The sequence below is a fragment of the Candoia aspera genome, chromosome 1 (assembly GCF_035149785.1).
Source record: "Candoia aspera isolate rCanAsp1 chromosome 1, rCanAsp1.hap2, whole genome shotgun sequence".
Taxonomy (NCBI): Eukaryota; Metazoa; Chordata; class Lepidosauria; order Squamata; family Boidae; genus Candoia; species Candoia aspera.
Window position 1 is genome coordinate 182,847,334 of NC_086153.1, and position 26,106 is coordinate 182,873,439.

At 35.7% G+C, this 26,106-nt stretch overlaps 1 protein-coding gene and 1 long non-coding RNA gene across 2 annotated transcripts in view; both read right to left on the minus strand.

Annotated features, from left to right (window-relative positions):
* Positions 1-1,169: 1,169 nt before the first annotated feature.
* Positions 1,170-15,551, minus strand: LOC134489330 (uncharacterized). Its single transcript, XR_010067104.1, has 3 exons — positions 15,464-15,551; positions 14,128-14,193; positions 1,170-1,279 (listed from the first exon to the last, which is right to left on the minus strand). It is a non-coding gene; the product is annotated as an uncharacterized LOC134489330 (long non-coding RNA).
* A 2,818-nt stretch (positions 15,552-18,369) lies between these two features.
* PMS1 (PMS1 homolog 1, mismatch repair system component) overlaps positions 18,370-26,106 on the minus strand; it is a 49,813-nt gene continuing 42,076 nt past the window's right edge. The window contains exons 10-12 of the mRNA XM_063318067.1: positions 22,361-22,491; positions 20,018-20,178; positions 18,370-18,690 (exon numbers count right to left, since the gene is read on the minus strand). Coding sequence (XP_063174137.1) covers positions 18,502-18,690; positions 20,018-20,178; positions 22,361-22,491 — 481 coding nt within the window. The 3' untranslated portion in view covers positions 18,370-18,501. The remainder of the gene's footprint in view (positions 18,691-20,017; positions 20,179-22,360; positions 22,492-26,106) is intronic.

A 26,106-nucleotide genomic window follows, 5' to 3' on the forward strand; every position in this document is an offset into this window, starting at 1 on the left:
AATATTACCAAAAAATTAGGATGGCTACATACAACAGGATTTATAAGTATGTGCGATCAAGCTTTACTGTATTAATACTATATGGAAGAACTGATGTAGTCCTGTTTACAAAGGGAATAAAAACCTGCATTACAGATAGCTGACCCACTTCAGTACAGTTTCAGATGACAATTTAATCTCCCATATACAACATAAATGAAATCCCAGCTGACTAGACAATTGAGCTAGAATTCCAACAAATGCTAGTATTGTATTATTCAGGGGATTTGATTAGATATTTTAGTTTTGTACCAAAAAAAAAGGAAAAGGCTCACTTGTTGAAAATTGTCCAGTATGAATGAATTAGAAATAACACTACATAAATTCTAAGTTCTAATTGAGTAAAAAAACTAGTCTGGCATTTTACCAGTGCAGAAAAAGCATCTTCTAAGAAATTAAAGGTAGAACCCTAGCAATTGTTAACAAAGACAAAAACAATACGTGGTCTGACAGTTGGTATTTATAATATTGCGGCATAAAAGAAAGAAATATATGCCTTATTCCTATAATTTATTCTCTTTCATCAACAATATTTGTTGCTTTAGATACAAAATTCAAAATGATGGTGATGTTGTGGAATTCTCAGCTTTCATATTTTTCCTATTATAATTATGAACTTTGTGGGATGTTTTATTCAGAATCTAGATTATATATAACATAAATATTTCATAGAGCAAAGCAGGAGATACGAAACCCTTTGAAACTTCTGCAAGTAGTAATAATGTTTTACCTGATGCCATAAATTGGCTCTAGAGTTCCAGTGAAGATGAACATTCCCACAGTCCTATATTGCTTTAGAAAGTCACAAATAACGACAAAACAGAGTAGCCTATTCTCAATATTGGGTTGGCCTTTTTCTAATATCCATTTCCTAAAAACTCCTGCCTCTCATCACAGCTGACAACTATTATGCCTCCCAGTTGATGGCCTCATTGGAAGAGAAGAAACATACTGAACTTTTGATGTTGTTCAGTTACCATCAGTGTCTGGAAGGAGCCAACATATTGTTCAAGACCCAATTTAAACACTGCATGTCTCTGAGTTGTCTTGCCCTTTGGTTGCCAGTTCCTTATAGGTTCCTAAAACATTAACCATTTCAATACCAATATTTATTATTTTAATTGAAGGTACCTGTTTCTTGTGATGCTTGTTTGTGGCAACAGATCTGAAAGTTTTCCATATTTCAAGCCCATATAATGGTTGATAATGCTTCATCTTATTCCTCTGGAAGCTGACAGATCTGAAAACATCAGAATTATGAATAAAAGAATTTGGAAATTATCTTTTTACAGAGGAAAGAAAAATACACACCTTAAGTTCTGTAATGTGTGATTAGACTTGAAAGAACATGGAAGTTTAATAATATTACCCTACACAAATATCCTTGTGCTCACTAGGGATTATTTCCTTTAAAAAAGGTTTAAAACTGTAGTTTAAAAAGAGCAATTATACTGCAGAAAAGAATGACAGAACTACTATTTTTACTATTTTGGACAAGGATACTGTATATGTTTTCAGTAATAAAGCCTCTGTATGAATCTAATGTACTGATCTTACAGACAAGTAAAATAAGAGGAAATGTTCATGTTATTCTTTACACAAAACCCTAGAGATGTGAAACCAATAGAAAAGAAAATGAATAAATTTCATTGTGTTGCTTTGAATAAGTTATAACCTTGTACTACAGTGAAGAGCTTCATATTATTCCTATATAAAGATATAAAAATCTTTAAATCTAATTACCTAATAAAACACTGGGCCAATGAACAAAATCAAGCCCCACAAATTATAAAAATAAAAGTTTTTTTAAAAAAAATATTACAAAAAGCATTTAGAATAAGGAAGTGTTGGCCAATGTCCTGATCCATAGAACAGCCCATGTTTGTATCTCTGGTGTGTTAATTCCACAATGAGCTGCTGCCATAGAGTCCCTATAACTATCAGCTTGGGATAATTCTGGCACTAATAGTGACATGATTAAAACACATGGAGGAGGATCATTTATATAAGAAGAAGTCTAAATATTAAAGTATTCCAGCCCATACCCTATTATTTTTGTCATTAAATTATAAGAAGAATATAAACTTACAGCACAGATGAACAGAATATTGACAATAATCAACCTGGGTTGAAGGGAATCATTAAGTGCTGGATTTTTATCATCAAAGCAAAACTGAAATAAAAATATGCCTGTTTACTTCTAACTTTCCACTATCTGTTTCTAAGGTACAATTCAAAGATAATGGCAGGGGAAACTTCATAAAACAATTGAAAATTCAAGGGTCAATTACTTTTTGCTACTCCTGAGCATAAACATGCCCTTGAATAATTTGTGAAGCCTAGGCATTTTTGCCTCTAATGGAATTACAAAGAGTTCCAAGGTACTTACAAGAGAAGTTTCCATAGTTTTCATGTTTGCTTGTTATAGCCTGTAGGTAACAGGATAAATTATGAAACTGATGCCATGCACTTTCCTACTTATCTTAAATTAGTAATACTGGAAAGGAATGGGATGTAAGGAAAAAGGAAGGACTGCAGATAAAGTTAAGGGATCCTGTGTAAGGAGAGAAAGCATTAATATTAAAACAGAAATTTCTTCATGGTTTCAAAAACTATGTATGTATTTTCAAGCAAACCTCTCTCCATTTTGTTACAGGAAGTCCTCATTCAGTGATCTTTTGAATTTACAACAGCGCTGAATGAGGGGACATATGACTGTTCCTTGTAGTTGTGGCCATTGCAGCATCCCCACAATCACATGCTCACAATTGAGGCACTTGGCAACTGGCTTGCAATTATGACAGTCGCAGTATCCCACAGTCACATAGTCGCCATTTGCAACTTTCACTGCTGGCTTTCGACAAGCAAAATCAATAGGGAAGCATCAGGAGGCTGCAAATGGCAAGTGCATGACTGCAGGGCACTGCAACCACATGGGATTTGCCTAACAATGGCAACTGGAACCGCCACAACTGCCGTTGTAAATTAGCATGATCACGTGACATCACGCTTTACTACCGTGTCGTTAGTGATGGAGTTGCCAGTCCCAATTGCCATAGTTAAGTGAGGACTACTTGTATTTAGCCTTAAGATATGCTACCTGAAGCAACACTTGGCTAGTAAGACATGGCTAGAGAATAGTGTAAATACTGTAAAAGCCAATTGCTGCCAAAATAAACATCCCTATTCTTGTCCAGATGCTGCTCCAATTTTCCGTTTATGCTGCATGACTTCTTGCTCCAACTAGCACTCGGGAGCAAGAACAGACATATGAAATAGTTTCCATTCTGTTGGTATATATGCTTATTTTGAACTTTATCATCACTACCTTGAGCTTTGACATGAAAATATGAAGATTTACAGTTGAATAGTCTCAAAATTCTTTTTAATTCAATAGTATCTACAGATTATGCACAACAATCACTTAATCAGTTACTGAAATACAACTACTTCTGGAATGAAATACAACAACTGCTTCATAGTATACAGTGCAGCCCTACATAGAAAAGGAAGTAAGAAGAATACCATAACTAATTGAAATTGCAGGGAGAATTTATGTAGGAAGAATGCAATTATCCTTTTGGAATTTAGCCAGATTAACATCTTATACTTCTGTGATGAGTCCCATAGGAATTTTAACAGCTACAAATAGTCAGGACCTTGGTTTTACATCCCAGCCTACAGAACTTCTAACATACAATGCTTGGCTTTGGCTTATGAAAGAATGAAATGGAAGAGTGAGATCATGTTTCACAAGTTTCTACACCATTTAGATTACTCTTTATAGAATCTTCTATCCAACAATCTGTCATCAGGATAGTCTGTTACTTCTTTTCTGCATTAGTTCAATGCAAACAGTACAAAGGTCTATAAGGATCCAAGCAGCTATGAGCAATAAAGGATTACAATCAACCGAACAATAGTTCCAGATTTATTTATTGTCTCATGCCTATACAGTATGTTGAAAGGCTGTTCAATAGCAAGTATAAGGTACTGGATTTTTTGGGGTAGACATAAAAGTAGTAAATAGAGCCCTAAAAGAGGTTTCATAAGTTTTCATTAAGACAAAAAAGCACAACATATACACACACAAACAGAGGATGCACTAAAAGTCAGGCCCCGTAGTCAATTTATTATATAAATTACATTAAATGTTTGAATTGGTTGCCATTTTCTTCTAAACACTTCCTTACTTGTTTGACACATGAGCTTTGAACATTCCTAAGTACAGTAACATTTTCTCTGGAAAAAAAAATCAATAAAACTTATTGTGGCCTGTTATTTTGTATATCCTCTGTGTATAATTTTTCTAAAGAAATCTTAGCATTATCATACAGAACAAATAGAAATAGTTTAAGCACAAGAAATGAGGCACGGACTTAAAACAGCAAGAAAACAAGAAAAATGAGATTAATAATTGCTGTCATGTTATTGCATAAAATACAATATTTACTGAATTAGTGTAACAATCATAGAATTTGGAACACACCTTATAAATAATCTGGTCCATCCCTCAACCAGTGCAGGAATCCACTACTATAGCAATAGTAAAAAAAAAACACAAAACACTAGTTTTCAAATGCCATTGAGATTTCCATTAATATTTTAATCAGCAAGTATTCTGACTTTCATTAATGGCCATTTTACTTGTTGAATTATTTGTTGCAAAATTGTTATAAAAAGCCAGGAAACAGATTTTCAAAAACTTGCAAATATACAACTATCATGAAAATCACACATATATATTGTGTAATTATTGATAATTTCCTGAGTTTAGAAAATGTATGATTTTCCCCTCCATCAAATTATTTATGATTGCCAAATATGGTTTCACTGAGTTAGAGAATGATTTAAAGGGGTTACTGACCAAACAGACCTGATAAAGGAACAGAGTGATATAACCAAAAGGAAGAGGATAGGAAAATATCTAGTTAAACAACTGTTTTGCTTTCTTCATCTGTAACTGCACTGCATGTGGGCAAAATATAATTCTGTACACAATTCAGAATCAAATAAAATGATTAAGTCCATAAGATCAAATACAACGAAAATTAGTCATCTGTCATAATACCTAGAAAAAAATTGAGAACTCAGAGCTGGCATCTAGCTCATCACACATTTCTTTCATTTACTATAGTATAGTACTATAGTATCCCCAAACAAAGCTGTGACGCACAATTGTGGGTGTACAGAAATACCTTCTTTTAACAAAATTCAAGAACTGTTTTTCAAGAGAAACATTAGTGTCTCAGAATGTGAATGTCAATTTAGTGATACTAGTATTCCTTTTTTTCTAAAACTGTTTGTTTGGAATCAGAAAGTACACTGTCTAGAGATCATATCTTCTGGATATCTGGAATAGCTTCTGGAACATCTTCTGTAGCTTATAAAAACATCCTGGATTGGACATTAAGAGACTGAATATAGTTCTTTTAAAAAATTGTTTATATTGTTTATTAAATATCACAGATTTATGAGGGTGATAGGCAACAGTCCTTCCACAGGCTACTGTTTTACACCAAACAGAAAGTATTAAAGATATCCAAACCCTGTAGATTCAAGGATAATTATATTAATAATTTTGTTTGTTACCAATTTTTCCCTGTCTAGATCTATGGGAAGTTATTCTTTTTCCTGTCTACATTTATGGTAATTACTAAATTGCATGTGTATATTAATTTGGAAACCACTGACATTATTCATGTGGTCTTCCTAAATATAAAACCTGATTAGAGTCAAAAAGATATTTTCCATAGTTGGTGTCCTTTTCTAATGGATATTTTGAAGCAATCATTGAAGTTTTCCTACTTGGTAATTCAGTATGATCTGCATTAGCCTGTTGATCATTTTAGGAGATAAATAATTACCAATTACAAATAAATACATAAAACAGAAACTTAATACAGATATACTTTAAAAATACAAGTTGAGCATGATTTTAAATTTAAAAAAAGCATTGAAAGAGGTGCTTAACTTTTTTTCTATGTATTTTTTATCAACTCCACATTGCAGAATTCTCCAGAGCTTCCTCTCTTGCAGTGGGCAAGACACTAGAGGAAAGAACCAATGGGCAGGAAGCAATGTGGATGAGAAAAAGCTGGAATATGAATAAATTGTGCCCACACAAAACCTGTTAAGGCTCATTTTCTTAGGGGGAGAGAAATCTGTTCTGCTACCCCATCAGTAAATTACACAATTGAATATCTCAAAATAGTACTATTTAGAGAGACATACCCACACTACTCAGAAAGGGCTCTATTTTTGACTTAAGCTTCATTTTTCCAGTAATTCCCTGGCTGATATGATTCTTTCTGATAATTCTCCTTCTTCTTGGAAAGTCAGGATCCAGAATGGCTTATGACAGCATGGTTTCCCACATAATTAGCCTTCTAGTCCTGGGGCTTCCCAAAGCAAGAGTTCTTACCTGTCAGCGGGTGTTTGGCATAGCTCTTCAGGTACAGCAGGGCATGTCAGGCCACCATAACTGGCAGTATATAAACAGGAGACTTTGCATGCCAGCAAACTATCCTCTGCCCATCACACTGGAGAGCTGTCTCTTTAGCCTGCTTTAATGACTTGCCCAATGCATTATTGGAGGGAAGAGAAAATAATATTCTTTTTGCAAATTGAACTTGTCCCTGTGCTCTGGAGGAAACTGAGCTCCTATCCCATGTGCTCCTGTGTATAGTAACTTACACTCCATCCTTAAACATTCATCTGCCACCGTAAGTTCTCTTTTGCCTTGAAGACAATGTCATTTGTTTCTTGCTGTCCCACCAGAGGAGAATCGCAAAATTTCTCTCAGCTGCCATTGCCCTGTGCAGGAAACTACTTTCTTAATTTTCCAATTATGTACAATTTTATTTTGTTCTTCTTAGTCTCTTACATTTCATCTAGGTTTTGTGTCCTGCCATATCTGATTTCTAACTGACAAATATATGATTTTACTTATATTGTAGTGGATAAAGAGGATGGCCTTGAAGGACAGAAGGAAGGTCTGCTACCAAGGCAATGATCAGATAAATGAAATCTGAGCCCAGGCCAAGAAAGTAATTTGTGAAAACAGAAAACAGCCTCAGGCGGTTTCCCCCCACTGCCTCCCAATTCTCATGAAGATAAAAGAAGGAGGAAAGGTAGTGCATTCAGAAAGTTACTATAGCTGTTCTAATAAAAGTTGCTTCAATTTGCACACTATCTGTTTTTTACTCTGGTCTACCTGATAGGGCTGACATATATATGCATTCGTATACACAAAAATTCATGTCCCTTTATATTCACACAATAATTTAACTTTCAAAAGATAGAATTTCAGTATTTTACACTTACAGTACAATAAGTATGGATAGCAAGATATTAAAAGTAGAACCTGTTAAAAACAAAATTGCTAAATAATTAAAAAAACATTTTAAGAGTAAAATATTGAAATTCTGCCTGTAAACTTACCAGTGAGCTTGGTGTAGTGGTTAAAAGACCAGGTTAGAAACCGGGAGACCGTGAGTTCTAGTCCAGCCTTAGGCATGAAGCCAGCTGGGTGACCTTGGGCCAGTCACTCTCTCTCTGAGTCCTGGGAAGCAGTCAAGGGCAAACCACTTCCAATATCTTCCAAGAAAACTGCAGAGACTTGTTCAGGCAGTCTCCAAGAATCGGACACGATTGAACGGATTAAAAATAATAATTCATCAACAGAATTAAGTCCACTGAAGACTTTATCAAAACATTTAATAGCATTTTGGGGTTCTACATTTCTAATAAAAATTGGAAATAAAGCAGCCCAACATTTGCTACAAAAACTCATGAAATAATATGCTTCAGCTCCACACAGTCTCTTTAGGTAGAGAGGCAAGAGTAACCAAGATCTTCTCCACCTACGCTATACTACAATATGTCCCTTTTTTCAGCACCGCTGTACTTTGAATGGTCGCTGAATGAATGGATGTAAGCTTAGGACTACCTGTAAAACATTTTTAAATGAAAAAAAAATTAAAAAGAAATAAATCAGAAACAAGAATATTTATTATGCTGAGGTGCCATTTCAGAATTATTAGTAATTATTATCAGGTTGTAATAGTCATCCATGTCATCAAGAAATCCAAAAGATTACCATGGTTTTATTTTTCTGTATGGTAGAAAATGCATATGTCAAATTGAAGTGTAAGTATTTTCTTTAGGTACTACCAATGCTCTGAAATAATCATGTCAGAAATTATATTAGAAACGATGCAGTGTAATTTTCCTATAATCTTCTGATAATACCTTATTGCAGTAGACTCTCACATTTTGAAACTTTCTGGCATATTCTCACTGAAAATTATATACTATATTAAAATTATAAAATATGCAGTGACAAGTGAAAACTGTTTGCAAAATATTTGACTTTCCTTCTTTTAAATAAGCAAAAATCTGTCTTCAAATTATATCTATTATTTTATAAGTGAAAATTTTGATTTTTTTTCTTACATTTTTACTATGTTGCTCTAGTATTACTTTATTTAGTGGTAACACTATGCACAAATGCTGATCCTAAATATATCTGTTGAACTCTAAGTGACTTCTGTTTATAAATAGGACATAAGAAGCTATTAAATCTTCCTTACATCAATCTATCATATGCCAAAATAGTTGGTTTTTTTTAAATCTACAGCTGAAAGACTAGATACTCAGAAAGCAACCTAATAAAATGATATAAAATAAAATAAACATTTGCTTTATAGTTTTTTTACACATAATGCCAAAGAAAAAGTGGACACTTTTGCTGAATAGTACAGCGAAATATTGGATATGTTCATATTAAATTAATGTATATTAAATTGGGATTTCTGGTGAAGAGTTCTAAACTGGGAATAATATGTTCTGTTCTAAATAAGACTGCAGTCCTCTTAAGAGACCACACGCTATTTGAAAGATTTTCTTCCTCTTGAATGTAATGGCCGCAGTTAGGACTGCTTTCAGTTTGTATTTGCTAGGTCCTTTCTCAGATAAAGCAGATATGGTTGCTAACACCCATAATTTGGCCAATCCAAACTGGATTACTGGAATGCATTTAATATAGTGGATATATTCATCTTTGGAGTTTATTTTTATGATTACATAATTCTATGTTTCCTTAATTTCCAGCAGCTTCCAGTAGGGTTCCTGACATTCTGCTACACTCAGCATCAAAGGTCTGCTTCCACATCATACATTATTTCGAGTCTAACCTCTTCCATTTTATCATTTAGGCTGTTGAACTTCATCTATATAGGCACTTAATTAGCCCCCTATGTTTTATCCTTTAGGTTAAATGCTAAGACTTAGTTTTCATCCAGGCATTAATCTGTAAAAATGTTACATTATAATTACTGTATGCTTGGTATTTTCTTCTGTACTACACGCATTATATTTTTATCAGTTTTTATAGTATTTCCCACTTGCTTTTATTTAAAATGCTTTGGTACTGCTTTTTAGGGCCAAAAGCAGCGTGTAAAAATGTTTTTGTATGAAATACTTGGAGAATTTCTGGAGTTTCTCAGTGGCAGCCTATATGTTTTACATGTAAAATGAGTTAGAGTTTAATTCCTACAATCACAAGATGGGACTGAGAAAGTCATGCAGGTAATGCCTTTCCTGCATATATGATGGAGACAAAGAATAGCCAGCAACTCTTCTTTGAACCCCAAGAGAATCTCTGAAATACGAGGTAGAGGTTGAAGTTGGCAGGCATCTGCAAATTGGAGAGCTATTTTGAAATAACAAAGCCTCTCTGCTTTCCCGTAGCAACTTTGGATCCAACTCACTATAAGTTCAAGGGACCTACAAACTGAGGGAAAGAAGCCATAGCTAGAAGTTGACCACTATGCTATCTGTTTGGTAGTTTCTTGTCCACTGAATCTCTCCATTCTTCATGGATAAATGTTAATGACCTTTATGAAATTTTCTGCAATTGCTGGTGCTCCTGATTTCCTGATATGATCATTTTATCAGATTATAAAACAAGCACAAATTAAAACAAGGATTTACTTCTGATCCCCTGCCACTTCTCTGATAAGGGCAAAGTATTACTTTATTTACACAATTAGTATTTTCCTTATGAAAAATGAAGTAAGATGTATTTGTGATGGTTCACTCCCCAGATTAGTTTCCTCTTTTTAAGTGGCACATAAACAGCTTACTTTGGTCAACAGGGATGTTAGAAAATCTTACCTATCTACAAAGTACCTTTATCCCCTGTTTAACTTTGTTTAGATGATTGCTAAGAGAAAAATAAGATTTGCATGATGAAGTAGGCTGTATGTACTTCATTTGGAAAATTTAATTACATTTGTTTAACTTAAATGGAATGCTTCAGAAACACAGTGAATATATTACTGAATTCTTGTACGCATGAATTAACAAATTGATCTTGGCTTGAGAACAGTATTTTAACAATGCAGCTGTTATGTTTGTTCATTTCAGTATTTCCGGAAATAATCTCCTACGTAAGTTACAATATCCAACTACTGTGCTTCTATTCTGTTCTAAATGATGACTTACTAATGGTTCACAGTTGCATGACATTTCATTAACAACACTAGTTAAAATATTATGCATCTGCCAATAACACAAATTAAAAAGAATAAGCTCACTTTCATACATAAAACTTGTTTACTGGCTTATGCATACTTCATAATACAACATTAATACTGGCCTAATTTGATTTATAGTATATCCTTAAAGGTTTATGTCAAAAATATATTCAACTACAAAATAGTAGGTGTTACATGTTATAAATTTAACATATTATCACAACATGATAGTCAGAATGTCAGTTATATAGTTCAGCACATAAAGCAATTCGTTTGGATCCAGAGATTGCATAATACAAACAGAAAGACATATCTGCTTGTGCACAGCAGCCCTGCCAAATATTTCCCCATCCTGCTGTAGTTTTCCCCATGCTGTATAATTCTATATAAGGGTATAAAAATCATTAATAGCATGGGTAGGAAATCTCACTTGTGAGCATAAAATCCTCTGGTTCCCATCCATTGGTTTGAGAATTATACAGATATGAGCCTTAATTAGGGATATTCAATCTGCATTTAGATTGTGTAGAAAAGTTCAAGGTTACCAGCCTCATCTTCATCACCATACTTTCAATGTCCTGTTTGCTTAGACACATCTTTCTCAAAAGATGTGTTTTTTGTGCATATTAACATTATCATTAACTTTTATTTCTGCAGAATAAAAAGTGGAAAATTCAGACCTGATATGTAGAGGCATTCATCCTGTACTGCTTTGATTCTGGCTGATGATAGTAATAAATAAATGTACATACGTAAGCTCCATGCAGATGGGATCATGCAATATGAAGCAAAGGATTATGTTCCCACATATTCACACTGAATATCCTTATAAAGTGTGCAGGTACTTGTTTGAATTTGATTTGGTCCAAGAAGCACTATTTTAATCTCCTTCTTTGTTTATGCAATGTTTATGTAAGCTCTAAAATAGCTTCTCCTTGACTGAATCAATAACAATGAGACCAGGGAAAACTGAATGCTCTTTCATTAATGGTGCCATTCACAATGTTTAAAATAAGAGAATGCTTATTGACAGAAATGCTATTTTTAATTGTATTATCCTAATATATCTTCAGACAATAATTTTAAGAGTAGGAAGTCCATCTCAGTAAGAAACAAAACAGTATTGTATTTCTCATCTGCAATTTATTTAGGGATTACAACAATTTTGCTAGTACTGTGTTTGTCTTAAATAAAACAAATTCTTCCTCTTTCCTCTTTATAATCTGTCCCTGCTTCATACCATGAAGAGAATGTGAACATAATTGAAAGTTATTTACCTTAGCAACACAGTAGCATCTTCTCATGCCATGCCATATATGCAGAGTCCACAATGAGTTTCTTCTAACATCAAAATATTACTCTTCCCCAAAACTAGAGCAACACTAACATAGAAATATCTACTGTGTGAAATATCTATTATTGCTTCTTCACCCTGAAAGCAAGTAACGGCCATATCAAAAATCAGAATGGATCTTCATTATTTTTAGAGATTGCTTGTGTGATTGATGTTAATATTCCTTTGATCAACCACACCAGCATAGGGCCAGAGCTATCCACTGCTTAGAAATAAAAAAGTTTATTCAATAACCAATCAGGTCAAGCTCTTTTCAGCTTGGCATTTCCATTTATACTTTATCCAGGTAGATCCAGAAAAAACAATGCTTGTAATTTGTAACTCCTGCACTGGATCTCGCCTTGCCTCTTGCCAAAGCCCCTCATCCCAGAGTTGCAGGTCCTCAGTATCTGTATACCATTGTTGTGGATCCAGCCTAATTTCCCAATTTTACCACTTTCCAAGCCTTTGCATCAGGAAGTCAGTTTGCACACTTTAACATAAATCTTAACAAGGTGACTGGGAATGGAAGCCATCCACCACACAGAATGAGTTTACCTCATGGAGGCAGACCCTTTTAAAATTATTGGGGGGTAGAGGAAGGTAGATACACAGGCAACCTCTTAGTTACAGAAAAACTCCAGTCCTTCCACCTTAAGATGTTGGTTGGCACTTGTGTTTTTCCAGTAAATAAGAGGAAAATCTTTTTCCCATTTGCTGGATCAATGTAACTGCTTCTCTGCCCCTACCTCAGCAGTCTAAATTAGATTCAAGATCCTAATTCTCAGCTGGAGAAATAAATAAATAAATAAATAAGGACAATTTGAAGAGATAATACATCAGTTTAGGAAGGATTCTCTACTTCTACTTTCTATCAGCCAGTTCACTCATGCAAATACAAGCTAGCTAGCTACTAAAGAGATTTGAGCCACATCCTGCCATTTTCCTTTATCTATACATTAACATTTTTTCTGTAAATATACTTTTTTAACAAGTTATGATTTGAAACATAAAAGGCTGCTCTGATAAAAAGACAAATGCATCTTTAGTGCATTACCCTATCTAGCAATTACATAACCAAAGCCACATTTATTATTGCTATATTAAAATGTATCTCAAAATGAAATATATATGGTTTAGTCTGAACATTTTCTTCACTATAAAAATGCAGTAACATTGGCTATATTTTTAAATCTACATTTTAAATTAAAAGTATTAATGTAAATTCTGTGATTATGTATTACAGCTGTATTATATTTAACACTTAATAATTTTTTGACAAAATTTTATAGTGAACATTAGGATTCTCTTATTATCTTAAGACACTCCGTCATTTAATGGTAATAAAATCTGAGCCTTTAGAAAACCTCAGTTCAATTTCCTCTTGATACATTTTGAACTATTCTAAATGAAATTTCCAATATTGTAAATAATGTATACTAATTCATCCATAACATATATGAAATAAAACAGAGATCTTTAAAAACAAACCAGTTTATTATAGATCAAACTGTCCAAGGCTATAGTCAAAAAGTTTAATTTGAGGTTTTATTTTTATACTGTGTATATGCTGAACCAGAGTTACCATATTTGAGTAGCAGAAATCTGGACAATCAGTAGATGGCAGCAAAAAGATACATAAAATGATAGTGATAGTCTGGATTTTTGCAGCCCAGATATTGTAGTCCTATGCTGATCTAATTATGTCAGATGTATTCTATAAAATCTTCAGTCACACAACTGAGCAGCACTTCCCTGCCAACTGTTGTATATCAAATTCACTGCAGAAAACCATGATAATTATGAAGTAGCAGTATCAAATTCATAACAGTAATATATCTCTACATTAGTTAAGCTATTTATATGACAATCATGGTTGAAATTGTATATTTATTTGAAATAAGTCCTCTGTATCACTTCCAACCATGTCTGCTCAATAAACTACGATATTTCCATTTTTAAACACTCATCAGCTCTTGAAATAAGTAGAGAGAAACTTGGTAGTGTAATTTTGAAGCTATTATAAATACTAATTAACTTCACCAATTATAGGATCATTATAAAGAACTGGTACAGAATGATATCAGGCAATACATAATATTTGTTGCACAATGTCTGCTACCTGCTCTAATGTTAAAAATAAAAAGAAGTCCTTTTCAGTGTGATCACATTTATAAATATTTATTCTCCGACTTGATAATTCATTTAGTTTACCTCAAAGACTTCAATTTTACACATAGGGAATCAGAACATTAACCTGCTTTTTTCAGTACAGCTGACCTGGAATTAAAAAAGAAATTTTAAATTAATGTGATGTAAATAAAAATTAAAAACAAGTCATCATCAGTGCTTTACAATCACAATGGCTAAATTCATGGAACAAGTTCAACCAAAAGTCATTGAGATGGATGGCTGTAGAAACGGTTTAAGCAAATAAAAACCAAAAAAAACATACTACAGCTTACTGTAATGGGTGAATACAGTTGACATGGCTCAACCATAGTTAAACCATCATGGTAGTATGTAATATGCGAATTGAGTCACAAGCGCCAAGTGTCTGTGACAAGAGTGAAAAGAAGACCAGCTGTTATGAATTCCAGATAGAGAGATGAGGAAACAGGACTTCCATTTGAATCCTTGGTTCAGGTCTGAGGCAAGATCAGCAGTTTCTTGTATTCCATCCTGCCTTTAAGCAGTAACTACCACAAGACTGGTGAACTCTCTCTTGGCCACTACTATGTTGGGTCTTTAAATCCACAATTAGGGAAGGGATGAGGAACCAACGGCTCTCCTCTTGCTGGACTCTTATTTCCACAAGACTGAGCCAATACAGCCCAAACGCAGAAATTATAGGATAGTGGTTTTTAAACTGTTTGACCCAATTACTTCTTTCCATGGGCTCCAACACTGTCACGATCCCAAGTAAAACAACTCCTGTTTGTTTGTCTCTTGTGTCTTCCTTCGTTTGTTTACACAAGCACCTCTGTAGCAGCAGCAGCAGCAGCAGCCCCAAACTGGGTCCTTGACTCACAAAGAAGCAATTTCAAATTGCTCCAACACACCTTGGGAGAATTACCCCAAGTTTAAGAATCACTGGGATTGGGGCTACCCTTCAGAAACAGGTTGCTCTGCAGCGTAAAACGAAATCAACCTGCATTCACAGACTATGTTAGTCTGTTTGCCTCAACTCAGCCCAATTTCCTTGGTTCACAGGGCAATCCAACCACAAATTAACCATGCAGGCTGAGTTTACACAAATACCTTAACATTTGGTTTGGCTACACCATGATTCAGCCTGCTTCAAGAGAACCCAATACTGACTCCTGAAGTATTTGGAAGAAGTTTTAAGGCGTGTTCTTTCTTCACAATTTAACTATGATCTCATTCAAACCTAGGCCTTGACTAGTAACATGAATCTCCACTCTTCAAAACTGAAATAACAGCTACTTTCTCTGGCCTATCCGACCCCCACCCCAGCCACCCTCCCCCCCAAATCCATCCATCACCATCTTCAAAGGCCGCCTTGGAGACTTCAAAACTCCCCCCTCACCTTCTTCTGGCCCTTTGGCCCTTGCTTTCTGTCACACTCCAACATGCACAAAAAGGTGGGAATTCATCTGGGAGACACACCCACCCCAGCAGGCAGGGGGTAGGTCAGTGTTTTCTGGGAGTTGAAGTCCACACATCTTAGAGTTGCTAAGTTGAGAAACACTGGGGTAGATAACTCAAAAGCAAGCCCCTTAGCTCCACAGGCAGGCACTAATGCAAATCCTTGCAGGAAAAAAGAAAGGCAAAAAGGTGGATTCACCTTTAACTCCTTTACCTCGATGTTTTCTCATCTAACTCCTGCATCCTTCCTGAATGTCTGCAGGGTGAAAAACTGTGTTGGCCATTGTGGCCTCTGGGAATTTGGCAGGATGGAGAGGGACCCCCCACCGAATTACCATCCACTTGGCCCTCTTTAAAAATCCTGTCTTTTCTTTCCATGAAACAGCTATTCTTTGTCGGCATGAATTTGCAGGCTAGTTAGCCCACTTTTCTGCATGAATCCACGGAGGTTTCCTTTGGACGAATCTCTGAGTTCTGGTGACCCACCTGCAAGTAGGTTTATTTAACATATAGAATTGCTCCTATGCATGCTTAATTGCTACTCCCTAAACAGACCTCCAGTTACACCTTGGCTTATTGTTGCCACATCCCTGAAAGGGGAACATGCGTATTACAAAGACAAGATTACTCTAGTTCAGCATTTTGTAAACTTTTTGCTCTCAGGAGCCCCTCCCACTTTTAAAAATTATGGAGGACCCCCAAAAGAGCTTTTATTTGTATGGATTATATTTATCAATATTTACTGTATTAAAAATTAAAATTGATGAATTTGTAGAATATTTATTTACTGAATCATCTAAAAATAACAATTTTAAACCCACTAGATATTAACATAAATATTTTTCAGGAAAAAAACCCTATTTTTTTAAGAAATAAGAAAGATAATGAGAAGAGTAACATTGTTTTAAATTTTTGCAAATACCTTTTGCCACATATTAATCTGGCAAATAATTTTGGTTTCACTGACCCTTGAGAGGGTCTTGGGAGACCCCCAGGGGTCCTTGAACCACACTTTTAAGAAATACTGCTCTAGCTGAAAGCCTGGTTCACACATCCTGATAAGCCGTGGTCTACAGAATAGCCCCCAATAGCTGGGTTCACAAGTGATTAGGAAGCCACAAGCCATTGTTTATGAACAAGGGCCGAGTTTGCACAATATGCTAAATCAAACCATATTCCATTTTAGATCTACCTACGAGCCTATCATATTTAAATATGATACTATCATAGTAAAATCGAAGGAATGTGTGTTTAATAAAGTGGAAGTGGTACATGCCTAAGGAATACAAAACGTGCCCATCCTATGCTGGGATCAGTTTCTTGCATGCCTTCTCCCCAAGAGCACTGTATCTTTTCAGATGCGCTGCAGGCATATTATTTTACTTTTACAATTGACCTCTCTACTGCCCATTTGTTATGTGATTAGACCAGAACAGCTTTCCTCAAAGTGATGGTCTAGATTTTTTTAAAACCAAAAGTATTTGGAAGGTAGTGCGTTAAGGAAATTGATTTGAGGATCCCAGGTATCTTTTTAATCTTCTTTATCCATGGTAAGTTATGTTTATTTCTTCACATTCTGGACAGTACTGGGTAGGTAAATAAGACATAGCATACCACAGCTTCTGCCTTTGAATATTTCTGAATTTATTTCTATATGTAATAGAAATTCTGCTCGTATTATTTGACTTTAGTTTTGCAGCCCACATAGTTTTGTGCAAGCCTAGATTTGTGCACGTCACCTCTTTTGTGGGAGCTGCATTGGTTGCCAATTTGCTTCTGGGTCCAGTTCAAGGTGCTGGTTATCCCCTTTAAAGCCCTACATGGCTTGGGGCCTGGCTAGTTGAAGGACCGCCCTTCCCCAGTTGCATCTATCCAGCCCACCAGAGCAGGGAGGCAGGGTATGTTGCAGGTCCCATCTATGAGGGAAGTTCATCTAATGGGACCACAAAAAAGGGCCTTCTGCATGGTGGCTCCCTCCCTATGGAACATCAATCCCCCAGAGATAACATTGGCCCCCACCTTGATACTTTTCCGAAAGGCCCTGAAGACATGGTTCTATCAGCGGGTCTGGGGACCCCAGGTGGATATGGAGCTGATCAAGTGGCTGATTTGTGTTTGTAGCCGCCATGGCAAATTGATGGGTTTTTTATAGTGCAGATCTTAATCTTGGAAACCGCCCACAGTCACTGTATCTGAGTTGGGTGGCCAAACAAACAAACAAACAAATCAATCTAAACTTGGTGAAGCACAGTGAAAAAAAATCACAAATCCAGATTCATTTCTGGTCAGTTTAATACAGTGTTGAAATTATCAGCAGTCTGCAAATCCTCCTGCAGTGGCTACTTTGAATCATACTTACAAAGCGCTTCGCTACGTATTAAGAGGAAATTTTTAGTTCACAAATTAAGTGGTTGTCTCAAACTGATGCAGGTAATACTTCTAATCTGTACTGATCAGATACTTTGGTTTTCATGAAATGTTTCACTAATTCTTTTGAAATATTTAGACCATGAGACCACTATGCCACTATGCTGTTCCCAATCTAAGATAATCATGTCCAAAAACTGCTTCTCCACATTTTATTCAGGAATAGCTTATAAAAAAAATCAAGATATTACATTGAATGTATTTTATATCAAAGGTATATCTAACAATAGAAATATAAAATTGTATTTTTACATATTTTGTGATCAATGCTTATGAAAATAGAAATGCATCTTTTATTTTAAAGTTCTTCTTGTTATTTTTACAAGGTTGTCAATAAAAGAATGCAATATTACACATGTAAGTCCACCTGATATCAACTTGGAGTGTTCATACATGGAAAGAAGTATGGATTGTTTTCGACATCGTATTTTTGTTATACAAATAACAAGGAATTATTTCAAAACACATCCCAATACAGTAATTATAGCCAAATACTCATTTTAAAAATAGTAAATGTCCATACCATAGTGCGTAAAAGGGTGAAATACGATTTTAAACAGCATTTTCTTTTCCTTGGTAGTTACTCTGTGGCGTGTTTGTTAAGAAATGAATAAACGGACGACCATGGACACAGCTATTAAGTTGGGTTCCAAGTTGCTTCTCCATTCTGCGCATGGTGTTCTGTACATCTTCCTTTGATAAATACAAAGGCAATTGTCGGGATAGTCTGACTGCTTCTCCCTATGGAATAAAAATATATATACACTAAGTGGTGGTTATAATATATTGAATAACTGGATGAGCTGGGGGGGATGACTCAGTAACATTTTCTACTTTAGAAAAGTATACTCTTCTTGTTTTGTCTGAACAACACCGGATCTACTAAAACAAGAATTTCTGCAAGCATAACGTGAGATAGTTCCAAGAACTACAAAGAAACTTGGTAAGTGGGTGATCTATCACATTATTTTCCTTCTTTGCCTAATCTTATATACATTTTTTTTAGAAGCAAGACCAATGTTCAGAAACAAATACAATGAAACTGACTCTGTCCCAAATCCAAGCACTCAAGTAGGCCATTTATTCTTTAGTACTGTGTTGAAAAAGATTAAGGTTTCGCATTGGTATAGATTGTTTTCTGATATAAAACTGGTTTTCTGTTAAGAACTGGTTTCCTAGTTGCACAGTTCTACCGACACTTCATTGGAAGAAAAGATGAATATGTACAATTTGAGATTTACAGATAGGATTGTGTAGAAGACATTTTTTCACTGCCATTGTATTCTCTAATTGGAAGCAGTGTAAGTAAGAAAAAAGGGAGGTGGAATACTCTCATCTAGAATTCGTTACATGTTGTTCTCAATTGTGAGAAAACAGGGCAAATCAAACTCAGAATGAAATGGAAGGGAAATTAGAAATATAGAGATACTGGTCTCACGATTCAATGGGACAATATTTAATTGCAATCTTTTCTGCCAGTTGCTTTTATGCCCTCTTTGATCACCAGATCTTTTCCTTTGCTCAAACCTTCATTACTCAGAACTATCTTTAAAAATTCGCTATCTTCCATAGCATTTTTTGAGTTGGTTTTTGTGATAGACAAATTAACACAGCTAGATGAATGCTCATTCCATGCACTCTTCATTTAGGCATAATCAGTGTCTTGGATTAAATAAAACTTTAATACTAATTATGCATTTAAGTATTTTAAGTAATTAAGCATTTAGTACTAATTATTATGGCCCCTAGACAATTTCTCACAGCAATCTCATTGCTGCATGCTGTACATATACATGTTTAGTGTAATGTGGGACTATGCTTTGTGTTTATTATACTGCTTCCATTTAGAAGCTACGTAAGTTTTAAAATGTATATATAGCCATGCTATTTTCAGTTAAAATGCATACATCTCATATAACTGCAAATTAATACTAAATAATAAAAATAGCACTCCAATTATTCAATTTAATTTCTGCTTCTGCTATAATTTTCTCACCTCTCAGAAAGCAGTATCTTATATTTAAGCATTAAGCTATGGAGCAATCTTTTGAGAATACAACATTCTTACCTCCAAATAGTTTGCCACTTTAAGAGGTCTGCATTCATGGACTTCTTGTGCATTATTATTTATCACAGCACTTAGAATTTCCTTCAAATCTGATATACCATAGTATGGCAGACAGCTGGTCATTCCTTCTATTTCCAGCTGACTTTCCACAGCTGAAGTACCTTATAGTAAAACAAATACATGATATATGGAATAACTGGATATAGTTTACATACTGTTCTGATTTGTATATCAAAATAGGTACACTGGCAAGCAGTGCCCTAAACACGATTGTCCTAAAATCACTTACAATAGATTGCATAATACCTTAGTTCTGGGCAAAGCACCTTTTCTTTAACTAGTTTTAAAGTAGTTGTATCTTTTGCAAAACTCACAAGGGTGTTTCAGAAGCTGTCTTGTTTGTCTCCACATGCATACATTGCTACGATGATCTTAAGCTTTGTGTTATTTTAAATTTGAAAAAGCTTATACTTGTTACTAAAAATAAGATTAAAAAGTCAAAGATTAAATCACTTGTTAAAAGATTCTCAGGCAATGTTATTGTGATCCCAAAGAATCATGCTAAGACATGGTACTTCTTTTTTTTAATAGTAATTTTATTAAAAATTAAAATTACAACAATAAAAACAAACGAACTAAAAAAAATAAAAAGAAAAAGCAAAAATAGGTGAAAAAAATAAAAAGAAAAAAAATAGAAAAATAGAAAAGAAAAAAAATAATATAGTAAATAATAAAAAATATATATAAATGACTTCCCCCTTCATCACAAGTATAAACAATTTTAGTAACTTATCACCTTCTCTTCAAATACAACAAACAATCTCTTCTTCCCGTATCCCATCTCATATACAAATCTATAAAGTGTCATCATTTCAGTCCTGATGTCAGCAAAAGTCCATTAAGGGTTACCAGAGCTAACAACATATTTATTTTAACCTTGATCAAATAAACCAACTTTATATTCCTTCCTTTTACTTCTAACAATCTTGATCTTTAGTCCCTTCAAATAATGTCCTAGAACTTGATTTCTTTTCATTTTTTTCTTTGTTCCTTCTTACAAAATTCTTCAAAGCTTTAACAAGCCTCTTTTGTAAATCTAATATAGGAAAATTATCCAGGTCACTCTCTTGGTTTGTTATTTGTATATGTCCTGTCCCAGCCCAATCACATGCAATACACCAGGGAGGCAGTTGTAAAACTTTACTGAGAAACTGGTGAGGTAAACTGGTGAGGTAATGGACAGGTGGCAAAGGAAGTGAGAGCGCAAATGCACACACTGTACAGAAACAAGCCCAAAAGTCCCGCGAGCTTGCCTTAAGGGAGTTTCACGTTCAAAATGAGATTAGTCAAGCAAGGCCAAGAGTCAAGAGTCGGGTCACGAGGTTTCCGATCAGGAGTCCAGGCACATGGAGTCCGGTAAGCAGACAGTTGTCTCCAACAATCAATCTGGGCTTGTGGCTCCCTTTTTATAGCGGCACACCTGGGTGGAGCTTATTTAGGAGGGCGGGGCTACTTTCTCACTCGTAGCCTCGCCGACCTCCACGGTTCCTCCCCCTTTCCTGCTCTCCTTTCTTGAGCACTTGGAGGGGGCTGCAGCTCTGGGTCTTTGTCTGCAGCAGTCAGCGGCGCCTGTGCCTGCTGCTTGCTGACCAGCCCCGCCTCCTCAGACTGCTCAGGCAGCCATTTATCCAGAGCTGTCTGCTCACCCTCCGACTCTACGTCAGAGGCTGGCCGCCCGTCCTCGTTGTCTGAACTTCTTTCACTAAGGATTGGAGGAAACTCATCCAGTACTGTAATACTTGTTGATCCAAAGGTTCCTAATAACTGAAAAGCAGTTAATAAGCAATTTCCAAAAGTGATTAGAACAGGAAGTATGTGAATCCAGTGTCCTTTTACAGGCAGCAATCTGTTTGAGCAAGATGGCTATTCCCTCAGCTCCCAGAGCTCTAACCCCACTGGAGACTGCTGTCTTACAGTCTCCTCATAAGGAGCAGCTGTCTGGAACGCTTGTGGCTGGTCTCAAGTCCTCTCCTTGTCTAGAGAGGAATTATCAAAGAGCCGGTCTACTCAACGGCTCTTCATTCCGCTGTGGTCATTGGCTCTGCTTTCTGCAGAGCTGTCTTCAGTCCATTTTTTGCCCTGAAGTCCTAAGACATGATACTTCTAAAGATGGGCACATGATATAGAATAATTAACTTAATCTCTAGATTTATACTTTAGAGTATTAAAACGAAGTGGATATTTTTTCAGACATAAATGCCACAAGTATCATCAGTTTCCTGTGGGAGTATATAAAATAATTATACTAAAAACTACGTAAATCAGAAAACAAGATATAGATACCTGGTATTATCTTTATCTTAAATCCATTTGCTACAAGTCTGGAATCCAACAAATAGGAAGATCCATCAAATCTTGCACTTTCCCTAGACATACTGCAGAGCACTTCCATATAATGAGAGTCACTAAAAAGACTGGATTAAAAAAAAACACACACACACAAACATAAGATGGTATTCTTAAAAAAAGATTCAGAAAATAGAACTGTTTTTTAAAAAAGTGTTCCAAAAGGGCTGTGTGTGTGTCAAGGACTGTAAAGCATTGTTTGTTTGTTTTTATTTTTACAAATATTTGTAGTTAGCTTATACTCCCTGAATGAAATGGTACAAAAGCTTCTATTATAGTAAAACCTCTATTTAACAGACATCACTTAGGAGACTACAGATGCAGTATACATAAAATATCTTCTGGGTCTGTTTCATCTGTAGACAAAGCACTTAAATTTATGTTAAAATATATCTACATCATTTGCATAATTTCACTGTGTAGATGAGGCAAGTCACTACAACTGATGTACTTTCAGGTTTTGTGAATATTTGGGCATAATAAAAACCCCTTGTCCATTCAATCAATATTTTACAGTACTTATAGAGGCTTGCAGTTTAGGAAGCTACACACTGGTAGAATTCTTATTTCCAGCCCTCATTCATCCTATGCTAAAAACTCATTACAGTTGCTGTTAAAGTACATCTGCTTGAAGAATTTTCTGTTAGGCTCAGGAGCCCTATTCTTCGTTTTCACCAATATTTCCTTTCTGCATTTTTCCTGTCACAAATGCAATAATCATATCTAATACCAAAGAAAGCAAAACCAGGAAAGAAAACTTTCTTTCTTGCACTGTGTGTGTGTACTGTATGTGTGCAACAAGTTTGGTTAGGAGTCCAAAAGAGAGGGCCGCAAGCTATAGGGGAGAATCTGAGGAAAGAGAAAACGAAGTTGTCAGCACTAGAGGCGAGCAGGGCTGACCAGTTCTTCAGTTTTATCAAACTCATGAGGAACTTAGCAGCTAAAGCCTGGTAGGTCATATTGTCCCAGATACATAAAGTCGCAAGTAAGGCTGTGGCTTTTTCAATGGCTGCAAGCTCCTTGGTTGGAGAATCAGCCTAAAACCTTACTGCATGACTGAGGTTTGTTGTCTCACCTTAGCCATATATGGAAAGTGAATTTCAAGACTGTATGATTCCAACAAAGACTTGCAAGAAGTCATACTAACTGGAGAGAAGAACCAAAAAATAAAATGCAAATAAAAGGTAAAGCTACAAATGAAAGAACTCTGAGAACTCCACAACATTCTTGCTAGAGCAGACAAAAAAAGAATTGAAGAAAAGGGCAGAAGCCATGCCCTTTCAGCTTGGCACCGAGGAAGAAAGACTTCAGTCACAAGATTTCTTTCTATCATTTGCTGAACATGATTTACAGAGACCCCAATACAAGAACATGTACCTCCATCTCATACTACAGCTATTTCACAGAACATGATCTGTTAGCGAACAAAGATAGGTCTTCTCCCTGACTTGGAACTACTAGTCAGCATTAAAGCTTGGATTAGGTCAGGGGAATGCATCCAGGGACTTTTTAGTCCTGTTGTTGCTGCCAAAGGTTGGCCTACCAGCAAGCATTAGGTGGAAAGTATGTATTAGTGGCATTTTAAACTCTTGCATTCTTTTCCTTGGGCTGAATGAAGCCTTCTGAGAATCAATGGAACAATCTAAAGTTTAAAATGTGATTTTGCAAAGGTATACTTAGTTACTGAGGAGGGAATCTCAATTGATACAATGGTAGATTGAAATGAACATTAAAAAATAGTAGACTTATTATGCCTTGCAGTTAACTCACAATCCTTTATACATTTAGTGCAATGGAGGTGCCTTTCTGTCCTTTCGCATTTTCAACATTTCTGCACAAATATGACCTAAAATGTGATCTGTTTTCCACATAAGTACTAAAACTAGATAAAGAGAACCCAATTAAACAAATGAGTCAAAAACATTATACTTGTTCATTTATTCATTGAGGAAAATGATCCGTTTGTGTGTGGCAAAACTATGTGAACCTCTAGGATTATCAGTTCATTTGAAGGGGAAATTAGAGTCAGGTGTTTCAATCAATGGGATGATAATCAGATGTGAGTTTAGGAAGTCTTGCCTTAGTTAAAGAACAGAATTCTGGGTATTCACTATCAAAGTCTGATCTTTATAACACAAGGATGCGGAAGTGTGTCATGACTTGAACAAAGGAGATTTCTGAGGACTGGTGAAAAACAGTTGTTGATGCTCACCAGCTGGAAAAAGTTATAAAACTATTTCCAACACGTTTGGACTCCACTACTCCAATGTCAGGCAGATCGTGTACCAAGGGAGGCAATTTAGCACTATTGTTACCCTCCCCACAAATGGGTCAACCAACCAAGATCACAAGAGCAAGGAGTGTAATACTCCAGAAGGTCTCAAACAAGCCCAGGGTAATGTCTAAGGAACTAAAGTCCTCTTTTGCATTGGCAAATGTCAGTGTTCATGAGACCACCATCAGGAGAACACTGAATAACAATGGTGTGCATGGCAGTGTTGCAAGGAGAAAGTCATTATTTTCCAAAAAGATCATGGCTGCCTGTCTACAGTTTACAAAAGACCACGTGAATAAGCCAGAAAGCTATTGGAAGAATATTCTGTGGACGGATGAGACCAAAATAGAACTTTTTGGCTTGAATGAAAAATGTTATGTTTAGGAAAAGGCAAACATTGCATTCCAGCATAAGAACCTTATTCCATCCGCAAAACAGTGGTGGCAGTATCATGGTTTGGGCCTACTTTGCTGCCTCTGGACCAAGGCAGCTTACCATCATTGATGGAACTATGAATTGTACCAACACATTTTACAGGAAAATGCCAGGGAATCTATCTGTGAACTGAAACTCAAAAGAAAGTAGATCATGCAGCAAGGCGATGACCCAAAACATACAAGTTGTACAACCCAAAAATGATTAAGGCAGAAGAAAGTTAATTTTTTGGAATGGCCAAGCCAAAGTCCTGAACTTCATCCTATAGAAATGTTGTGGAAAGACCGGAAGCAGGCAGTTCATGCGAGGAAGCCCACCAACATCCCTGAGTTGAAGCTGTTCTATAAGGAGGAATGGGCTAAAATTCCTCCAAGCTGATGTGCAGACCTGATCAACAGTTATTGGAAATGTTTAGTTGCAGTTATTGCTGCCCAAGGGGGGCACACCAGCAAAGGTTCACATACTTTGCCACATACAAGTATGTAGCTTTGGATCATTTGCCTCAATAAATCAATGAACAAGTATAATGTTTTTTACTCATTTGTTGAATTGAGTTCTCTTTACCTAGTTTTAGGTCTTGTGTGGAAAATAGATCACATTTAGGTCACATTTATGCAGAAATTCTGAAAATTCAACAGGGTTCACAAACTTTTAAGCACCACTATACCACAAACAACGGCATTTATTGTGCCCATTTACTGCCTTTCACAACACTGAAAGACAATGATCTGCTTTTTGTTATCTGTCTCTTTTCCAGGGTCACAGTCCCAGCTGCCTGCTTTTCACTCTCATTATGTTACCCATGCTTAAACGACTTCTCAAATTATATATGTCATTAAAGTTCTACAACTGAGTGACACTATTTCAACTGAGAGCTGCTCATCAGGTGTATCTCAGGTCCTTATGCACTGTAACAACCATGGGATTTTCTCTATGTTCTACTGGCACAGAAGACACTGCAGATAACATTATA